Consider the following 17,263-nt stretch of genomic DNA (forward strand, 5'->3'; position numbering starts at 1 on the left):
GTTTTCTCGGGTGAACTCTTTGTCAAGAGCAGGGCCAGATCAGCTGTTGTGCTCTCGCCGTTAAAGGCAGTTTGTGTGCAGAAGGTGGAATTGCGCTTGTAGCCGCTTCTTTAAGAGAAAGCGCCAAAAAGGGAGCTTAAGTAACATAGGTTTTTATCCTCTTAAATATTTGGGACAACGTAGCGTGAAATGAATCCCTAGAGATAAGCCTAAGTAACCGGTGACTATTGCTGGTGGTGTATTTTATGAATTAGGAGAAAAGGTGGGCACCCTTCGCCGCGCCCCGAGGGCGCCCGGCCCGCTGCCGGTGCCATGGCGACTGCAGGCCAGGCACCCAACAAGCCGCACGGGTCATAGAGTAGCAAGCCTCCTCCGGCTAGAAGGGCCTAGGGGAGCCCGCCCCGCCCCGCGGAGAGGTGCGGCTAATGCAAACGCAGCGGTGGGGAGCGCCTCGGTGGCCTTCCGCCGCTTCCCAGCGAGCTGCCCTCACGCAAAATGGCTGCCGGGAGGGGCGGCTTCCCTTGCCACGACCCAAGATGGCCTCTGCCCTGAGCGCGCTGCGGGGCGGGGCTGGGGTCGCCTGGGCGCATGCGCGGCTTGGCGGCGGCACGGCGGGGGCAGCGCCGGTAACGGACGCAGGTAGGAGGCGCCGAGGGAGCGGCTGTGGCGGGGGTGGGTCTCGGCGCCCCGGTGCGGCGGGGGGGGGTCGCTTCTGCCCGCCCCGGTGCCGACCCGGTTCTGTCTCGTCTGAAGTCCCGGCGGGGGGGAAAGACGCTCTTTCCCGTGGGCGCTGGGAGGCATGTTGCGCCCCCCTGCAGTGGGGGTACCCCCCTCCCCCGCAGTGGTACACCCTCGTTGGGGGTAGCCCTATCCCTGCAGTGGGGTAGGTGGGTGTCTCCCCCCCGCAGTGGTATAGCCCCTGCGGTGGTACCCCCCCCCCCCCGCAGTGGTGGTGGTGGTGGTGGGTATCCCCCCACCGCCCTCCCGCAGTGGTACATCTGTGGGGTATGCCTCCCCTGTTAATCTGGGCCGTCCCACTTGGCCCCGGGGGGGGGGGGGGGGGGGCGTCCCTCCATGCTATGGCAGCAGACTTCTGTCAGCGTCCGGGGGCAGGGGACCCTCTGCACATCCCTTGCTCTGGACCCCATTCCCTTGCTAAGACAGGGAAGGGGAGGTGGCCCTGGCCTTCCCTCTGCCAGGCAGCAGGCAGTGTGGGGAGCCCTTCCTCCCCGGCATGGTGGAGGCTGGGGGCAGCCACCCTGTCCCCATCGCGCCTTTGCCCAACCGCATGGCAAACTCCCAAATCGTCCCACCGCCGAGGCTGAGGGAAAAACTCTTCTGCGCGTCGGGGAACATCAGCATTGCCTTGCCCAGGCTCTCCGTCAGCTCCCAGCGTTGCTAGGCCTCTCCCCACTCTAGAGTGGCCTGGCTGCGGGATGCTGGCTGGCTCTGAGTGGGTGGTGGTGGCACCACTGCTCTTTTGAGTGACCAAAGAAATGGTGTCCATGTCTCCGGGCCTCGCTTTGGAGGTATCGTCCAGCTTTGCACCTTCCTTTCCCGCAGACAAAAATGCTCATGTGGATGTGGGCTAATTTACTTGGTGATCTAGTGTTGTATTTTTCAGGCTTCAACACCGTAGAGATCTCCCATGGCCTCAGTGGCTGGGCTGTGCTTAGCCCTTCAGTTAATAACTTATGGTCTGGTAGCAGAAGCTGGGGTGTTAGGCAGCAACTGCAGCTTTGAAGGTTTATGCAGGTGAAAAGTTTCCTTGACAGTCTATGCTGAAATGAGTCCCCTGGAGAGAGAAAATCCAGATACTGTAGCAGAAACTCCCAGTTGCTCTCACTTGGGCACAACATTACTAAGTGCTTCCCACCTTGTGGTGTGCTTTGTAATAAGACTGAACAAGAACAGCATCTATTGGTGCAGTAATCCCTTCTTTTAGCTTCTGTGATTCCACTCTTGTGGGTTGTTTTCAGTAGTGGTTTTGTTTTTACTTCCAAACGTGCAACTTGATGCCAGTGTTACTTGGTGATGGTGGGCGTCCACTACAGGATTAACACCTACACTGATGGCAACTTCTTGGAGACCCGGTTCTTAATCCATCTAACACATTTTCCGTGCATTGTAAAACCATGAATTGCTTAGAAAAGGGATGCCACATGTTGCTAAGTTCAGTGTCTTGCCAGATTCCAAGACTATGAGATCTACCTAGTTACCATTAGTAACGAGCCTTGTAATCTCATCAAAGAATGGGATCTGATTTGTCAAGATTGCTCTCCTTGAACACAGCACACAGCTCCACAGAAAATACTAGCTAATTCAAAATGTTAATTATTGTCTGTATAGCATTTCTATTTACACGTGTGTTTCAGTGTACTCTGAGGGAGTGTCAGAAGCATCTGATGGAAGCACGATTGCTGGTAATGAGAAGGGTGTTGCCAAGTTTCTCATGATACCGAGGTATCTATGATTGTTGAATTGGTAAACTTAACTGAGAAACACCCTACTAGCCTCTTCAAAGCAGCACGTTTCCTTGCCTGACCCAGCTGATATCAGGTTATTGAGGGCTTTATTGCTTTACTTTTCAGATGCCAGGCTGCTGGGAATCTGCCGTCAGTGAATTCAGTAATGTTTCACTTGGGATTATATTCGATGTTTTGTCAAGATTCTCTGTTGGCAAGTGGATTCTTTAAGGAAATGTTGAGTTACGTTTGTGGGATGGGAATAGGATTTTGAGACACTCTTTTTTTGGTTGAAGTGAAGGGTTTTTAAGTCTGAGTCAGAGTTAGTGGAAAAAGTTTTATGCAGGGATTTCAGTTCTTACTGAACAGAACCTGTCAGAATCTGAGTAGCTTCATGGGGTGAGGACCTGCGAAGGTTTCTGTGCTGTGGTGGCTTCCTAGGGTACCGTGTGCAGAAGCTGTTCCATGCTCACAAAATGGACTTGTCACTGACTGATATGCCTGACCAGGCGAACTCATCCATGTGTGTGTCCCCTCTGGCTGAGGATGTCACTTGTGGGGTCTGGAAGGACAACAGCTGTATCTGAGATTGAAATAAGGATCTCTATCCCCAGCGCTGAGGCAGTGGATGTGTGGGTGTGCCTGGTTTTTAGACAGATGTTCACCTGCAAAGAGTGAATTTGAAGATTTTTATGGGTTGTTTAAACACTGATTGGCTGGTGTAGCTGCAGAAAAAGAATGATTGAGCTATAACTGTTCTAGGGTAACTTGTTTTTGTGGAAGCTATTCAGGAATAAAAGTGACCTTGTTCCATGCAGGCTGGTTCATACTGGAATGAAGTCACTTTTATTTAAACTGGTGTTCCCACCAGGCGCTACACTCACTGGAGCGGTTCACGGAGCAGCAGCTTGTTCATGGGAGCAGCTCTAGCCAGGTTTCCTGGAAATGGGGCTGGACAGCCAGCAGCCCCATTCTGCCTGGACACAAGGAATGTGTAGAAATATCATCCCCTCTCGGGCAGCTTGTCCTGCTGGAGCTAGTGTATTTGTCTGGTCCTCTCCTTGAGTCAGTAAGCCTCCCGAAATGCAAAATATGCAGCAGAGGTCCGTGACTGCTGGAACGAGCTTAGACGTATCCTGCAATATTATTTGGGATATTCCAGGCTGCATTACCCACAGTGAAGAATGAACTGGAGAGTCATCCTGTTACAGTGGTCAGGTCTGCAGATGACCTTCAGGTCTCTGAAGGGCAACTTCACCATATAGGAATTATCTGGCCCTGCTTAAAAGAGTGAGTTGGGCCAGGATTCATGTATATGGCTCTATTGCCAAGTTGGTACAACGGGCTTCAGCTGTGGAAGGCTGGAGCTCAGGTGCTGGCAGTTGGGTCTTGATCTAAGGCCGAGGGGTTGCCAAATCATCGTGGGACTCAGTGACTTGTGAATCCAGCTGCAAACTGGCTAGGAAGTTGGAACAGATGTGAGAGCCCTTAACTATGGTGTATTTCCAGCTGCTATATGCCAGCACTCAAACAAAGGCAATGCTTTCCTGGTAGCCAGTATTCAAACAGCCTTCTCAAAAAGATAAGATCTGCAAACGTCACTGGCAGGAGCAAAGCCAGATGTCAAATGCAGAGGCGGGAGTTTTCTGAAGCTAAGGCTAGTTGCTTTCTAATTTACGAGCTTGTTTCTTTATGACTGCTTTAGAAGTTCAGTGTAACAAATGATAGCTGTTCCCTCTTGGAGCTCTTCCTCCCTTGTTTCTTAAAGCCTAATGTTGAAAAGTTCTGACATACACTATGAGTAATGCTCTGCCCAAAGGAAAAGGTTATGAAAATACCAGTATGGCAAACTTAAATAACACAGTGCGTTGGATATAGAAGCAGAATCTACTTTTTACGGACAGCTATGATTTGATTCTTTTCATCTGCACATGTGCAGATGGGGGGGGTGGGGAATGACCTCACAACTATCCCAGCAAAGAGAAATCATTTACAAATGCCAGCTGGCTTGAGGGGTTGCACATCTGTGAGGGAGTGACGAGGGAAAAGAGGGAGAGGAAGTGGAACTTCACCTTTTTTAAACAGCGCTGTAGCATATAAATGACAAAATGAGGTGTCTCTGGAAACTTCAGCAGCTGTGGTTTGTGCAACATGTGCTTAGCGAAGCATCCTCTGGATGGATACCCCCACACGAAGTGCAGTGCTGCATACCAAGCCTAGAGTGGGCTTTGCTTTGAAACGGGCCAAGGGAGCGAGGCTCTGGGATATGCAACACCTGGCGCAACGCAGGGCTCAGCTAGGGCTGGGTTTGGGGGTACATCTGCTTGCCTCGAGCCCTTGCTAGCGTGGGGGTAATGGCTGTGCAATCCCCCCTCTGAGGGATGTTGTACTGAACTGATGTACAACTAGCTGTTACTAGCAATGCTTGAGGCTTTTAAGCTGTTTGCCACCTGCCTGTTATCCTCGTCCCCTCCCGGTAATAACACAGCAGTTAACTGATGCCTTAGAGTGAGTCAAAGTAGGAGGGCTGCCACGTAGGCTGGGAATGTGGTTGTACATGGGAAGATCTAGGGGAATTCCAGGCCCACATGTTATGTGTCTAAAATAACCCCCCACCTGCCAAACCACTCGAATTTACCAGCCGGATGGATTTATATGCATCTGCTGGTAATACTACAGAAGCTCACCCCCAGCACCGTCTCTTCTCCTTAAAACTGCCCCTTCTATCCTACCCTTCTTCTCGCTTGGTGTGGGTTCTTCAATGTGGTGGTTATACAGCTGAAAATACTAGTCAGGACACCCCTTCTCCAGGCTGCTGGCAGGCACGCAGTGAACGGCTCTAATCCTCTGGTTGTGGTAGTGTGTATCACAAAAATCACTGTCCTGTTAAGAGAACTTCCTAGGATGGAGCACCTGTTGGCTCAGAATCAACTCGGGGCATATTTTTCCCTTTAATTCCTATATGAATGAAAAGCAGACACTCTACTGTTGCTTTCTGCGTGTCTCCTGTTGTGCACAGGTCCTGTTGGTGTAGCTGCTGGGGCCTACTGCTCCTTTGGCCTTACGCCGCAGAGACAGCATTCTGTGGGAGTTTAAGCTGAGTTCCCAGCGCTTCCTTCATGCTGGCACTTGTGGCTGTCTGATCCCACACCAACAAGCCTGGTCATGGGGGATAAAATGTCAGAAAACTACACTGTTCTGTTCTTTTTTTCTTCTCCTAGGATTTGTTATCTGCTGTTTTACTGCTCATAACGACTCACCAAAGACTGGTGAGTGGCAGCAGCGATGTAGATTGAAGTGTAAGAATTGCCTTAGCAGGTCATCCTGTGGGTCCCTCTCACCTCATATTCTGTCCCCCAGTGCCAGTAGGAGATGCTGTTTAGAGGGAGTGCATGAACCTGGCCACCGTCTGTGGACCTTTGCACTCATCCATCCCCAGCGTTCATAGTCCTTGGATCAGGGATGTTGGAGGGTATTTCCCTGCCTGATTCCCTTTAGTAGCTCTCTGTGGACCTCTTGTCCATGAATTTGTCCAATCCTTTGAACCTGCCACCCACCTTTGCAACCTCCTTCAGCAGCAAATTTCGGATGTTTGCTATCTGTCAGGTAAAGAAGTATTTGATTTTTGTCTATGTTAAACTGATTTCCTGCAGGTTACATTGAGTGCCCCTAGTTCTTGTGTCTCGGTGCTTGATGAATAACAGTTCCACGTTCACCTCATCTGCCGTGCATGGGATGCTGTAAACCTTGCTCACATCCCCCTTCAGCCTTTCCTCTCTGCCTGATGAGTCCCAGCTGTTTAGTCTTTCGTCAGCAGGCAGCTGCCTCAGCCCCTTGATCATTTTAGTTGTCCTTCTTTGATCTTCCCTCGTCTCTGTGTATTAAGAAGTTTGGGGCTAGGCGTACACATAGTGGTGAAAATCAGGATATACTGAGGCTTCATATGGTGTAAAATGACAGCATCTGCTTTGTTCTGCATCCCATTCATGAGGGTGCCCGATGCTTTGATGGCTACGTCTGCCCTTGAACCAGTCCTCTGCATAAGGCTCTTGGTGAGAGATGCGGGACTCGTCAGTGGGTCAGATGGCTTAGCTCTCCATTTTTTCCAAACCTTTGTCTTTACACATTACAAATCTTTGATTCCTTTTCACTTCATGACCATAGTAAGCACAATTTCCCCTTGAAGCTCGTCAGCACGTCTGTCTTTAATTACACCTATAAACGTTCATTGTCTAGCTGAATTCCCCTCCAAGCACTGTCGTCTTTTCATCTGTCCATGGGTTTTGGCGTGGTGGGGATACAGAATGGTGGCTCAGCTCCACGAGGGCTCTGCAGTTGGATCTAACTGAGGTCTAGAGTTTGGGCTGGGAGTGGAGTCGAAGTGCAGTTTCAATCTAACTGACTTGAACAAATGCTGTTCCTGCTCCTGCTGAGCTAGTTAAGAGGAATTCCGCAGGCTGGGCAGAACAGACGGTTATTTTTGGTTTTCTGATCTTGCCTAGAAGTGGTCAGACTCATGACTTCTGGGAACTGCTGAATGGGACTGGAATTTCATCAAATTTCATAGCTAGCCGTTTATTCTTCCCCTTGATCTGCTTCCTCTGCTTGGACTGGAGGCAGCTGATGTTGCAAGCCCTAGGAGGCTGGCTTGCTGGGCTGTTTCCTGTTCCTGACATGCTCTTTCTTACCCTGCACCGTGAAGCTGGTCCCAGACAGTGTCTGAATTGAGTGAATGTGGACTCTGGAGGGCTGAAACTGGAGTGTCTTTCAGTCCTTCATTTTGCTTTTGACACTGTTGTTGTAGTGATCCTGCTGTTACATGCCACGTGCACATTGTGGCTTCTTAGCATTTTCAGCCCACGTCAGCCTGCCTTGCACTGATGTGAGACCCCTTCCAATCTCACCAGATACAGAAGTCGCATGCACGGAGGTGCCTTGTGTTTTGCCTCTGGTCTGTAGCATCCTGACCATGAGATGGGCCTCAGTCTGAAAAGCATCAGTGTATATCACAGGGGGGAAGATGACTGGACTTCCTGACCTTGAGCTCCACGTCAGTGCTCGTGTGAGGAGTCCTCCCTTCCCTTCCACTCGCACCTTGGCACCTCCTGAACGTGCGGTGACTTGTTCCAGCGTAAGGCTGCTGTTTCCACTTGTTTTTTTCTATATATATTGCTCTCCAGCAAAAGCATCTTTATTTCAGACAGCAGTCCTAAAATTCAGGCTGTCCAAAGAAAAGCTGGACAGCTGCTACATAACTTTTGGCTGCCTTTGTCATGTGAAGGCACTGTGTCTGCTGCGTGTCATTGAGTTTTGGTCACGTCTGTCCATGCCACAAAGCAGCGACGTTGCTTGCCATAAATAATTCCTGTCTGAGTGAGCCCAGGTGCAGTCTGTTGTGACTGCTTGGGGAAAGCAGTGTGCATATGTGAGATTACATCAGAGCTGTTGTCATTTGTATTTGGCTAAAAATTTACCCTGATACCTAAAAATGTCAGTGAGTAGTTCTGTTTTCTAAAGACTGCTTTTTTGTTTGCACCTATCTAGCTTGTTTCCTCTTGTGACCTTGCCTTTAAAGAGATGGAAAGAGCTAATCAGCTATTTGCCAGGTAACAAAGAACATTGAAATATAGAGGACTGGGCAGCCTGCTCGTGAGGAGACAGTTGTGCCTCTGAAAGCCCACAGCCTGGCCTCTGCTTAAGGAAACAGCTTTAGTGCAGCAGACAGCTTTTAGCCTCTTAAATCCCATCCAATTCACTTTCGACCAACTCCTAAAGCAGTATGAATTCTGATCTCTGCTGGCAAAGACTTATCAATTAATTTGGTTCAACTTTTAGTTTATTTAAGAAATTGAATCTGGTGTCTTTTTTTTCCTTCCTGCAGGAGTAACAATGGATTGGCCCCAACAAAGATCTAGCAGGTGTTGGGAGAAGACATCCCATCTGAAATGGAGGTGATCTAGGGAGCCGAACATTGAATATACCACCATGGGGTTGCGGCTGTTGGCTTGTCTTTTTCATTTGCCCAGTGCAGTGATCTACGGGTCCCTGTCGCTATTCGTTTCCATTTTGCACAACGTATTCCTCCTGTACTACGTGGACACCTTTGTCTCTGTTTACAAGATTGATAAACTGTCCTTTTGGATAGGAGAGGTTAGTCTTTTCTGTGGATTTCTGCCCTCTTACATAAAAAATTCTGAAGCTAAGACTGCTCCATGCTAAAAGTGGAAAGACTGTTGTAATTAGCTGCATTTCCCCTTTGGGAAAGGAGTGAGGGAGTGCTAACTTGGGCTCTTTATTTTTCCACGCTTATATAAACAGAGAACAAGCTGAGATAGAAAGCCCAGAGACTTCGTTCTTAAGACAGCCTTTCCTTGGGGGGTGGGAGGGCAGGGCATTTCACAGACCTGGAAAACCACTGGCCTCACTGTTTTAGTCTGTCAGCTGTTGTAGGCAGGAGAATTGTACAGCAGTAATGGGGCTGGGAAGCTGTGCTGAAAGGGTTCCTGCTGGTTGTTCAGTGTGCCAGCTGAGCACTGATTGCTTCAAAAACAAGACTGGGTCTCTGCAGGAGCTCACCGCAGTTTGTTTCACCGTTCTGTCTCCTTTCCTAGACTGTGTTTCTGATCTGGAACAGCCTCAATGACCCTCTGTTTGGCTGGCTGAGCGACCGGGTCTTCCTTAGCACGCAGCAGTAAGTCAAGTTCCATTTTCAGCAGAGGCTGTGAAACTTTGCTCCATGGGGGAGATAATGTGCAAATGACAGCTTTAAAGTGGTGTAGGAATGTTTGCTGGAGCATGGAACTCATAAATACCTTTTCTTGGTACCTTAGGACTTCAGTGCTCTTCACATTTTATTTCAGTACCTGTCTGTATAGAGGAAGTCACACATCTACATGGCTAGATGTGACCCTAAGTCTTTGCAGTTACATGAGTGGTATTGAACCTAAATATAGGCATCTAAAATCCGAAGCCTCTGCTACATGAGCAAGCTTCTTAGCGTGGCACTCGAAAGTATCTGCATGTGGTTTGGGAGACAAGGTGGGGACAGAGGACAATGATTCCCATCTGGAATGCCTCAAATCGCTTATTCCCAAACTCCCCAGATTGTGGATCACTGTTGGCCATTAGCGTTTCTCATGTACTGCCTTCAAGCTTTTAATGAAACTCATGGCAAGGCCCCTTGTGCTATTTGCTGAAGTGTAGGGATCACTTCTTAAGTGCTGATTGAAGCAGACAATGCAAAACTATCACAAAGAGCTTTATTCTGGAGGGAATATCACATTCCTTCACGCTTTTTTTTCCCTTCTTAAACTGAATTCGTCTGCATATTAGCTGAGAAGGTATCTGACATGGGTGCTTATTACCTTAGCAAATTCTGTCTAGGCTGCTTATGCAACTTGCATGAACAGGGAGATGCATATGGCTAGGATTCCTATTTGGCCATGTGTGTTTTGTTCAATTGTCTAAAGGTTTTTGTGTTTATTTTTTTTTTCCTTCTCTTGCAGGCCAGGAGCAGAGATCTCTTCCCCAGAAGTAGTTCTGAAGAGACTCAGGGCACTAAGTCACAATGGGCCCCTCTTTGCCATCTCTTTCCTGGCGTTCTGGGTTGCCTGGGCTCATCCTGGTTTGCAGTTCCTTCTCTGCCTTTGCCTCTACGACAGCTTTCTCACCATGGTGGACCTCCATCACAACGCCTTGCTTGCAGACCTGGCTGTTTCAGCAAAGGATAGGACTAGCCTCAACTTCTACTGTGCCCTCTTCAGTGCCATCGGCTCACTCTCTGTCTTCATGTCCTATGCAGTGTGGAACAAGGAAGACTTCTTTTCCTTTCGCATATTTTGCGTGGTGCTGGCCCTCTGCTCCATCATTGGTTTTACCCTGTCAACACAGCTGCTCCGCCAGCGGTTTGAGGTTGATGGAAAAGCGAAATGGGACCAGGAATCAACACTGAAGGAGTAAGTGTCACCAGTTCTGCAGTTGGGACAAAGTTCTGGCATAGATCTGTAGAGTCCTATTTTGCTTTACAGCAGGCTAAATGTGTGGTAGGATCCAGGACAAGCCAAATTTTTGTTAATCATCTATGGTTCTTGTCTGTTGATACAGTTTTCAGAATCACTTCTGCCACACTGGCTCCTAAGGCCCTCTGAAAATAGGACAAAACTATCTCGTGACACTTCTGGCCCAAACTGGAGGCAGAGCCCTGACCTGCTGTATGGCCCATCCAGTGTTTGGAACAAGAAATGTTAATAACTAGAGCACCCAGGCCTGTGAGTGGCAAAACATCAGAAGAATCTTATGAAAATATTCCCGCTTGAGCATGAGACCACCTTGCTGCCCACTTCCTGTGGAATAGGACAAGCGAATGTCTCTTACCCCTCTGCTCGCTTTAGCTACCTAATAGCGGCTGGGCTGTTGGTGGGCCATGATGCAGCTGGTTTCTCTGTTCAGCTCCCTGGCTCTTTCCTCGGGCTGCCTCATTTGTTGTCTGTTATAAGCTGCCAGCATTATGCTATACTAACACAGCAGATCCCGCTGAGATCTGCCAGGTGAGCTAACCGTAGGGATCTGCAGTAGGAGCATGTGTAGTAGAATGGCTGGTAAGAGAAAAATGTTTTTGTGGACAAAGGTCTGAATTTTGTATTCACAGAATAAATGTTCTTTGGGAGACCTGTAGCCTGTTCTTGCCAGCAATAAGCAAACATTGTTGCAAACTCTGCTGTTTTGGTTTGGTCCAGGAAAAGGGAAGGTCAGGATGGGAGCTGAGTAGAGGTCTGCATCTGGGCACAAGGGACTGGGGGCTCTCCCCTATTTGCATGAAGGACTCACAGGTAGCTTTTTTCTCCCTTTAGGCTGTACATTGAGAAAAACTCTGTCCCTCCGGAGAAGAGGATTACCCTGGCAGAGTATCTCCAGCAGCTCTCCAGACATCGCAACTTCCTCTGGTTTGTCTGCATGAACCTAGTCCAGGTAGGTGCAGCAGTGACAGGCTGTGATTCAGAGGATGAGCCGCTGGCCGCGGCTGTCTGAGATGGTGATTCAACAGGATGCCAGTTCCCCAGGAAGGGCAAGGGTGTTTCCAGCACCCGCTTGCTCGTGAAGCCTTCTGCGCACACTTAGCTGGTTCAGCAGCTGGTAGCTGCTCTCCCTGCCTGTGACCTGAGGATACTTCCTGAGCAGGCTGTGGGGAGCTCCCTCCTCTGTCCACAGCACAGAGCTGGTGACAGAGGGCTGGCTGAGCTCTGCACAGCCCACGTGGGGTGCAGAAACACAAGACCTGGCTTGCAGCAGGAAAGCGTTCCAGAGTGCAAGTTTGCTGGCCTAGCTGTCAGCACCATCTCCTTCCCCTTTTGTGTTCCTGAGGCTCACGTCACCACTCTCGCTGTCCAGCTGGATCCACCTCCTAGCTGGCCTTTGCCGTTTCTGTTCTACATCCTCTTCAGCGATTACTACCAAATGCCGGCAGCCTGCCCAGCCTTCCAAAGCTTTGCGTGCAGCGGTCACAGCTCCTGTCTCCACAGGGATCCCTCTGTTCCCCTCGGGCTAGCTTTGGATGCTGATCCACGTCTTTGCATTTGAGGGCCTCACTGCCTTCTCCCTACTGTCATGCCACTGCCTCCCGCAAACCCTTGTGGCCACTGCTGTCACCTTCTTGTCCTGCTGTGTCCCAGCAGCACAGTGTGCAGGTGCCCCTCATCGCTCTAGCAGAGTTAGCTCACTAGTGAGAAACACCTTGCCAGCTGGGAAGCAGCACTGACCCCAGGCACAGAGCAGACGTGGCTGGTGGTGTTGCAGCTTTGCAGTCTCAAAGCCTACAGCGTCATAATCTCCACAGCCAAGCACATCTGAGCACATCTAAAGTACTCCAGGCCCATCCTGCACAATTCCTTGGCACAGGGCACCTAAGATAACAGAGCACAGAAGGCTCTTGGCTTTTTCTGTTCTGTTCTTACTGCTGTTCCTGCTGATCAGGTTGTCTGCATGCTGCTTTCACAGGTTTTTCACTGCCACTTTAACAGCAACTTCTTCCCCCTATTTCTGGAGCACCTGCTGTCAGACCAGATCTCTGTCTCTACTGGATCCTTCCTGCTAGGTGAGTCTTGGATGGGGCTGGAGGGAGCAGCCAGGTTAGGGTCTGGCCTGATTCTGGATTCTCCGCTCACAAAGTCCAGCTGGGGAGGTGTGCTGGCAGGTCTCTGGGCTGTAAGATTTCCCCCCTCCACACCCAGACACACACCCACACCCACCCACACCCACACACCCCCCCCACGTGCTTCCCTGGGACCTCCAAGTCTCCAGCCTTGCTTCCTTCCTGAGCACAAGAGAAATAACTTTAAGCCTTTTCTGATGGTGAAAAGCCCAAAGTGTTGGGCTCTGGCCTAGACTCCACAGCTCTATACAGGTTTTGCACCAAGTGCAATAGTAGTGTCTACAGATACAGCTCCAGGACAGGAACTGGGTGCAACAAGAGAAGCAACCCTTAATTTAATCTCTTTCTGTAGCGTGTGGACTGCTTCCAGACTGCTCCAGATCTGTGGGCACTGCTTCTAGAAGGCTAGAGTTACCTGGGAGGGTTCTGTGCAGGCCAGGCCTGGTCATGCTGTCCGATCCCTCTCGTTTCTGCTCCAGGGCTAACTCCCAGCCCCTGTGTGACGCTAGGCAAGTCTGCTCTTCTTTCCTGCCCATGAGGCTGGTGGAAGAAGGCCTCCCTCTGCAGGAAGAGTGTGTGCTCTGCTGCAAACTCACTGAGTAAACCTGCTATAGCTGTTACCTCCTCCCATGTGTGTGGGGGGGTTGTTCTGTACTTCTTATTTTCCACCCCTGCTGGCTACAGCCAGCTTTGCCCTGTCTCAGTATCAGTCCTCAGAGGAGGTGGACACTGAAACTCCTTCAAGCTATTTGTGTCTCTGTCTCTGCTCAGGTGTCTCCTATATTGCCCCTCACCTCAACAACCTCTACTTTCTGTCCCTCTGTCGCCGTTGTGGGGTTTATGCTGTGGTGCGAGGACTCTTCTGCCTGAAGTTGGCTCTCAGCGTTGCCATGCTCCTTGCAGGACCCGATCAGGTGTATCTGCTCTGCATCTTCATTGCCAGGTATGCAAGCAGTGCTCACTTTCCATGCTCTCCACCGGTTGGGAAGGGAAATGGCTTGTCCCTGTTTCACAGAGAGGAATTGGGGACAGGGAGGAGAAGCTGGGGTTGCACAGAACCCAAGTGGCTCCCAGGTCTGATGTTTCCCAGTTCTAACAGCCACCTGAGCTTGGGATGGGTCACTGCAGAATCTGCTGGCTGTGCCCGCAACGGAGCGAGGGAAGCAGCAGTGGTCTGGCCCTGCCATAGGGGAGGGTAGAGATCTGGCAGGGCAGGTGGCAGCCTGCAGCAGCATCCCCCAGCTGCCAAGCCAAGCTCCCCTCCTCCTCTGCAGGCTGCCTGGGGAAATTGCTCTCAGTAAGTGCAGCAGCTGCCCATTAGCTGCTTGCCCAGCCACTCTAGCTCCTGTTGGCCTGAACCTGGCTGGGGATTCTTTCCTGCAGAGCTGTGTCCTGCCAGGCATGCACATGCGTCTTGTGCACATCTTACAGGCAGGAGCTAAGCTGGTTGGGGGCATAGTGTGGCTTCCTCCTGTTCCCAAGGCTGTCTGTGCTGCAGATTGGGACTAACTCAGGGTGTCACTGCAGGATACATGTGCCTTATTACTAGCAGTGCTCCCCTCTGGTACCAAGGCTTCTGAAATCTTCATTTAAGATGTTGGGGAACCTTTCTCTTCTCTTTCTCTCTCTTTGTTTTCTTTGATCCCTCACCTACTCCTGTCATTTCTTGGTGCCCCTATTCAGTGCTTTGCCTGTTGTCCTGCAGCAACCGCGTGTTCACAGAAGGGACCTGTAAGTTGCTGAACCTGGTGGTCACTGACTTGGTGGATGAGGATCTAGTCCTGAACCGTAGGAAGCAGGCAGCCTCAGCGCTGCTGTTTGGGATGGTTGCTCTGGTCACCAAACCGGGCCAGACCTTTGCCCCTCTGATTGGCACCTGGCTGCTCTGTGCGTACACAGGTAAGAGCACTGCTGGGGACAGCAGCAGGGCAGGCGAGGGTAGCCCTGTGCATTGACATTTGGACAGGACCAATCGGCAAGGTCACCTGCAGGACATCTTAGTGCCGTAGTGATACAGCTGCGGTAATACAGCCTTGTCCACTTGGCACAGATGTTCCAGTGAGCTCAGGCTTGTGTGGAGCCTGGTCCAGCTGGCAGGTGACTCAGTGCTTCATGGGGGTTTGGCCTTGCTCCCTATCCCTGTGCTGGCCTTGGTCATCTCTCAGCTGAGGACAAGGCCAACACTGCCCACAGTTTGCAACTTAAAGATTTGAATCCACTCTGTTAAGACTGGTTTCAGTTGCCCTGTCCCTTTCTAAGACCTGTGAGCTCAGTGTCCTCCACAGTACTTTTTGTCGGGGGGGGGGAACAGAGCTCCTTCAGTTACCAAGCTGTGACTGGTCTCTGCATCTCCAAGCCCAGTCACTCAGAGGGAAGGGACAAGGGTCCCACTGTCCCCACTCTCACAAATTCTCCCCTGGCACCAGGCTACGACATTTTCCAGCGCAACCCCTTGAGCAACGTGGTGAGCGCCCAGCCGAAGCTGGAGTCTGATGCAGCCTGGGAGCCAGCTCTTCGCCAGGGCTGTTTTTACCTCCTCGTCTTCGTACCCATCACGTGTGCATTGCTGCAACTCCTCAGCTGGTCTCAATTCAGCTTGCATGGGAAGCGTCTGCAGATGGTGAAGGCTCAGCGCCAAAGTCTGACTCAAGGCCGAGCTCCAGAGGTCAAAATGATCTAGGGATGTGTGAGCCCATGGGGGTGTTCCTGTTCTCAGGCTCCAGACTGATGCAGGACTGCAGACTAGGCAAAGGGATCACTGGCTGAGAAAAACCCATGTTTACGATTCAACTGTGAAATGCCATAATGCCAATGTTTACTCATTCCAGGAGGTAGTTGCTGGGGAAGGCTGAGAAGCATTCAGCATGCACTGGGGCAGGGAGAGGTGGCTCTGCCCACATGAGCAAGAACTTTTTATCCTAGCCACTCTCCAGTCCCAAGGAGCAGAGAGCTGTTAATCTTGGAGTGGGAGGCACCAGGTTGCAGCGTGGGATGGAGAGCCACAGCCAGTGCCCTGCCCTGGGGAGCTGTAGCCTCTCTGGCTGAGCAGGAGGGGGACTGCACAGAGACTCCTTCCTTGCTAGAGCCCTGCAGCTTCAGGGAGTGGAGTAGGAGGCTCCTGAGGAACCAGGTGACCAAGAGGTGACTTCAGGACAGCAGGAGGAGCAGGGATGGGAGCACCCTGAAGGCCTTTCCCAGTAGCTGGTACAACCCCTCCCACAGGGTGCTGCAGTTCTTGGACCAAATTTGCTCTGAGTCTTTTCTTGTTCCTGGGATAACATCCTGTACAGCCAGGGTCTTCCAGCTGTTCTTGTTCTGTGCTGAGGCTCCCTCTTAGGTAGCCTCACAGAGAGAGTTGTTGCTGGGCTGGGAAATGCAGTGGGCTTGAACTGGGCTCAGAGCCTAGAGCTGGAGCACCTTGTCTGGCATCATCTTGTCTGCATTTACCCCAGTCTCCCTTCCACAGCCCCTTCCAGTCAGCACTGTCACACATCTGTGCCTTGGGCACCCTCCCACAGTGGCTGGGGCTGTAGGGTCGAGGTCAGCAAACCAACTTTCAGCTGAGTGGATGGAAGTGTGTCCCTGCCCCAGAGGGAGGGTAACAGGGCCATCCCAGGTACCTGAGCAAGGCAGTGTAGTGCCTTCCCTTCTTGTGGGGGGAGCGGGGCCTAGAGGAGATGCTGGTTCTTGCTCTTGTGCATCTCATTCCTCTTAGGAGCTTGTTTGAGACAATCCAGAGCAGTTGAATGCTTGAGGCTTTATATCCATGTGGAGAGAGACAGATGGACAGACACCTCAGCTCCTCCCTGTTTGAAGTGGTACCCCAGAGGCTGCTCTTCTCATCTGGCTACCGAGCAAGGGGCTGAGGGAAGACTGCAGGAGTTTTGGTCTCCCTGGCCTTGGTGGGGAGCAGAACGGACAGGTAGTCACCAAAGGGATCCCTGAGGTGAGGGCCAGTATCACCTCAATCCTCACCATGTCAGTGGGCAAAACCAGGTCAGAAGGTGTGCCAAAGTAGGCTGGGTCTGGGCCAGTAGATACTGGCCCTGTGCCCTCCTGCAGGAGGAAGGGATGTCTAGGCAGTGCTTGAAGGACAGTGTGTGGTCTTGGACATGCAGTTCTCTGCTCAGTCACCTCCCCAGCTTCTCCACCAGATTCTGCCAACAAACCTGCCATCTTGCCTCAGGACCCAGCTGCCTTCTGTCTTGGACCAAGCTGCAGTGAAGCTGTCATGGTTCCTGCTGCAAGGCTTCTGTAGCTTGTTATGGTTCAGTCATAAGTTATTTGTGTGACTTTTAACAACAAGGTTTGAGACCGATTCTTCATTTCATAAATTAAAGATGATCTTTTCTGTATTGCTGTGGTCCCATTTGAATTCACAGCCCCCCCCCATTTGGCCCTGCTTGGGCTCACCTAGTTCTAGGGCAGCTGCTTTTCCACTGGCCATTTAGGGCAGAAAGTTGTCTCCATTGAGTGACCTGATCTGGGTCTGTCTTGAAGCTCTCCTGAGCCCAGCAGGATCCTACAGCTCTCTCCAGGCAAGTACTAGGGTGCATCTCCTCAACAGCAGGGGAGCAGGAGCTTGGGCTTGACCTCTGGCATCCCAGCAGAGCTGCCTCAGACCTGGTTGTGTCCCTGATGCAGGCTGCTG

At 51.1% G+C, this 17,263-nt stretch overlaps 1 protein-coding gene across 2 annotated transcripts; it reads left to right on the plus strand.

Annotated features, from left to right (window-relative positions):
- Nucleotides 1–513: 513 nt before the first annotated feature.
- On the plus strand, nt 514–16,967 carry MFSD13A (major facilitator superfamily domain containing 13A). Of its 2 annotated transcripts, none has more exons than XM_026110364.2 (9): nt 514–639; nt 8,347–8,615; nt 9,077–9,156; nt 9,971–10,420; nt 11,315–11,432; nt 12,459–12,555; nt 13,384–13,555; nt 14,318–14,511; nt 15,039–16,967. In XM_026110364.2, exons 2-9 carry the CDS (start codon nt 8,451–8,453, stop codon nt 15,290–15,292), a joined length of 1,530 nt encoding a protein of 509 aa, XP_025966149.1. In that variant the 5' UTR covers nt 514–639; nt 8,347–8,450; the 3' UTR covers nt 15,293–16,967. The 2 variants fall into 2 exon arrangements, with proteins under 2 accessions (XP_025966149.1, XP_025966150.1); XM_026110365.2 differs by having other exon boundaries at nt 8,347–8,416.
- The last annotated feature ends 296 nt before the right edge of the window (nt 16,968–17,263 follow it).

This window comes from Dromaius novaehollandiae, chromosome 6 (genome assembly GCF_036370855.1).
Source record: "Dromaius novaehollandiae isolate bDroNov1 chromosome 6, bDroNov1.hap1, whole genome shotgun sequence".
NCBI lineage: Eukaryota > Metazoa > Chordata > Aves > Casuariiformes > Dromaiidae > Dromaius > Dromaius novaehollandiae.

Excerpts from the sequence above, each read along its gene's own strand:
- MFSD13A (XM_026110364.2), top strand. The coding sequence starts at position 8,451 with ATGGGGTTGCGGCTGTTGGCTTGTCTTTTTCATTTGCCCAGTGCAGTG. Across the intron at positions 9,157-9,970 it reads GTCTTCCTTAGCACGCAGCA|GCCAGGAGCAGAGATCTCTT; the intron begins GTAAGTCAAGTT and ends CTTCTCTTGCAG. Across the intron at positions 10,421-11,314 it reads CAGGAATCAACACTGAAGGA|GCTGTACATTGAGAAAAACT; the intron begins GTAAGTGTCACC and ends TTCTCCCTTTAG.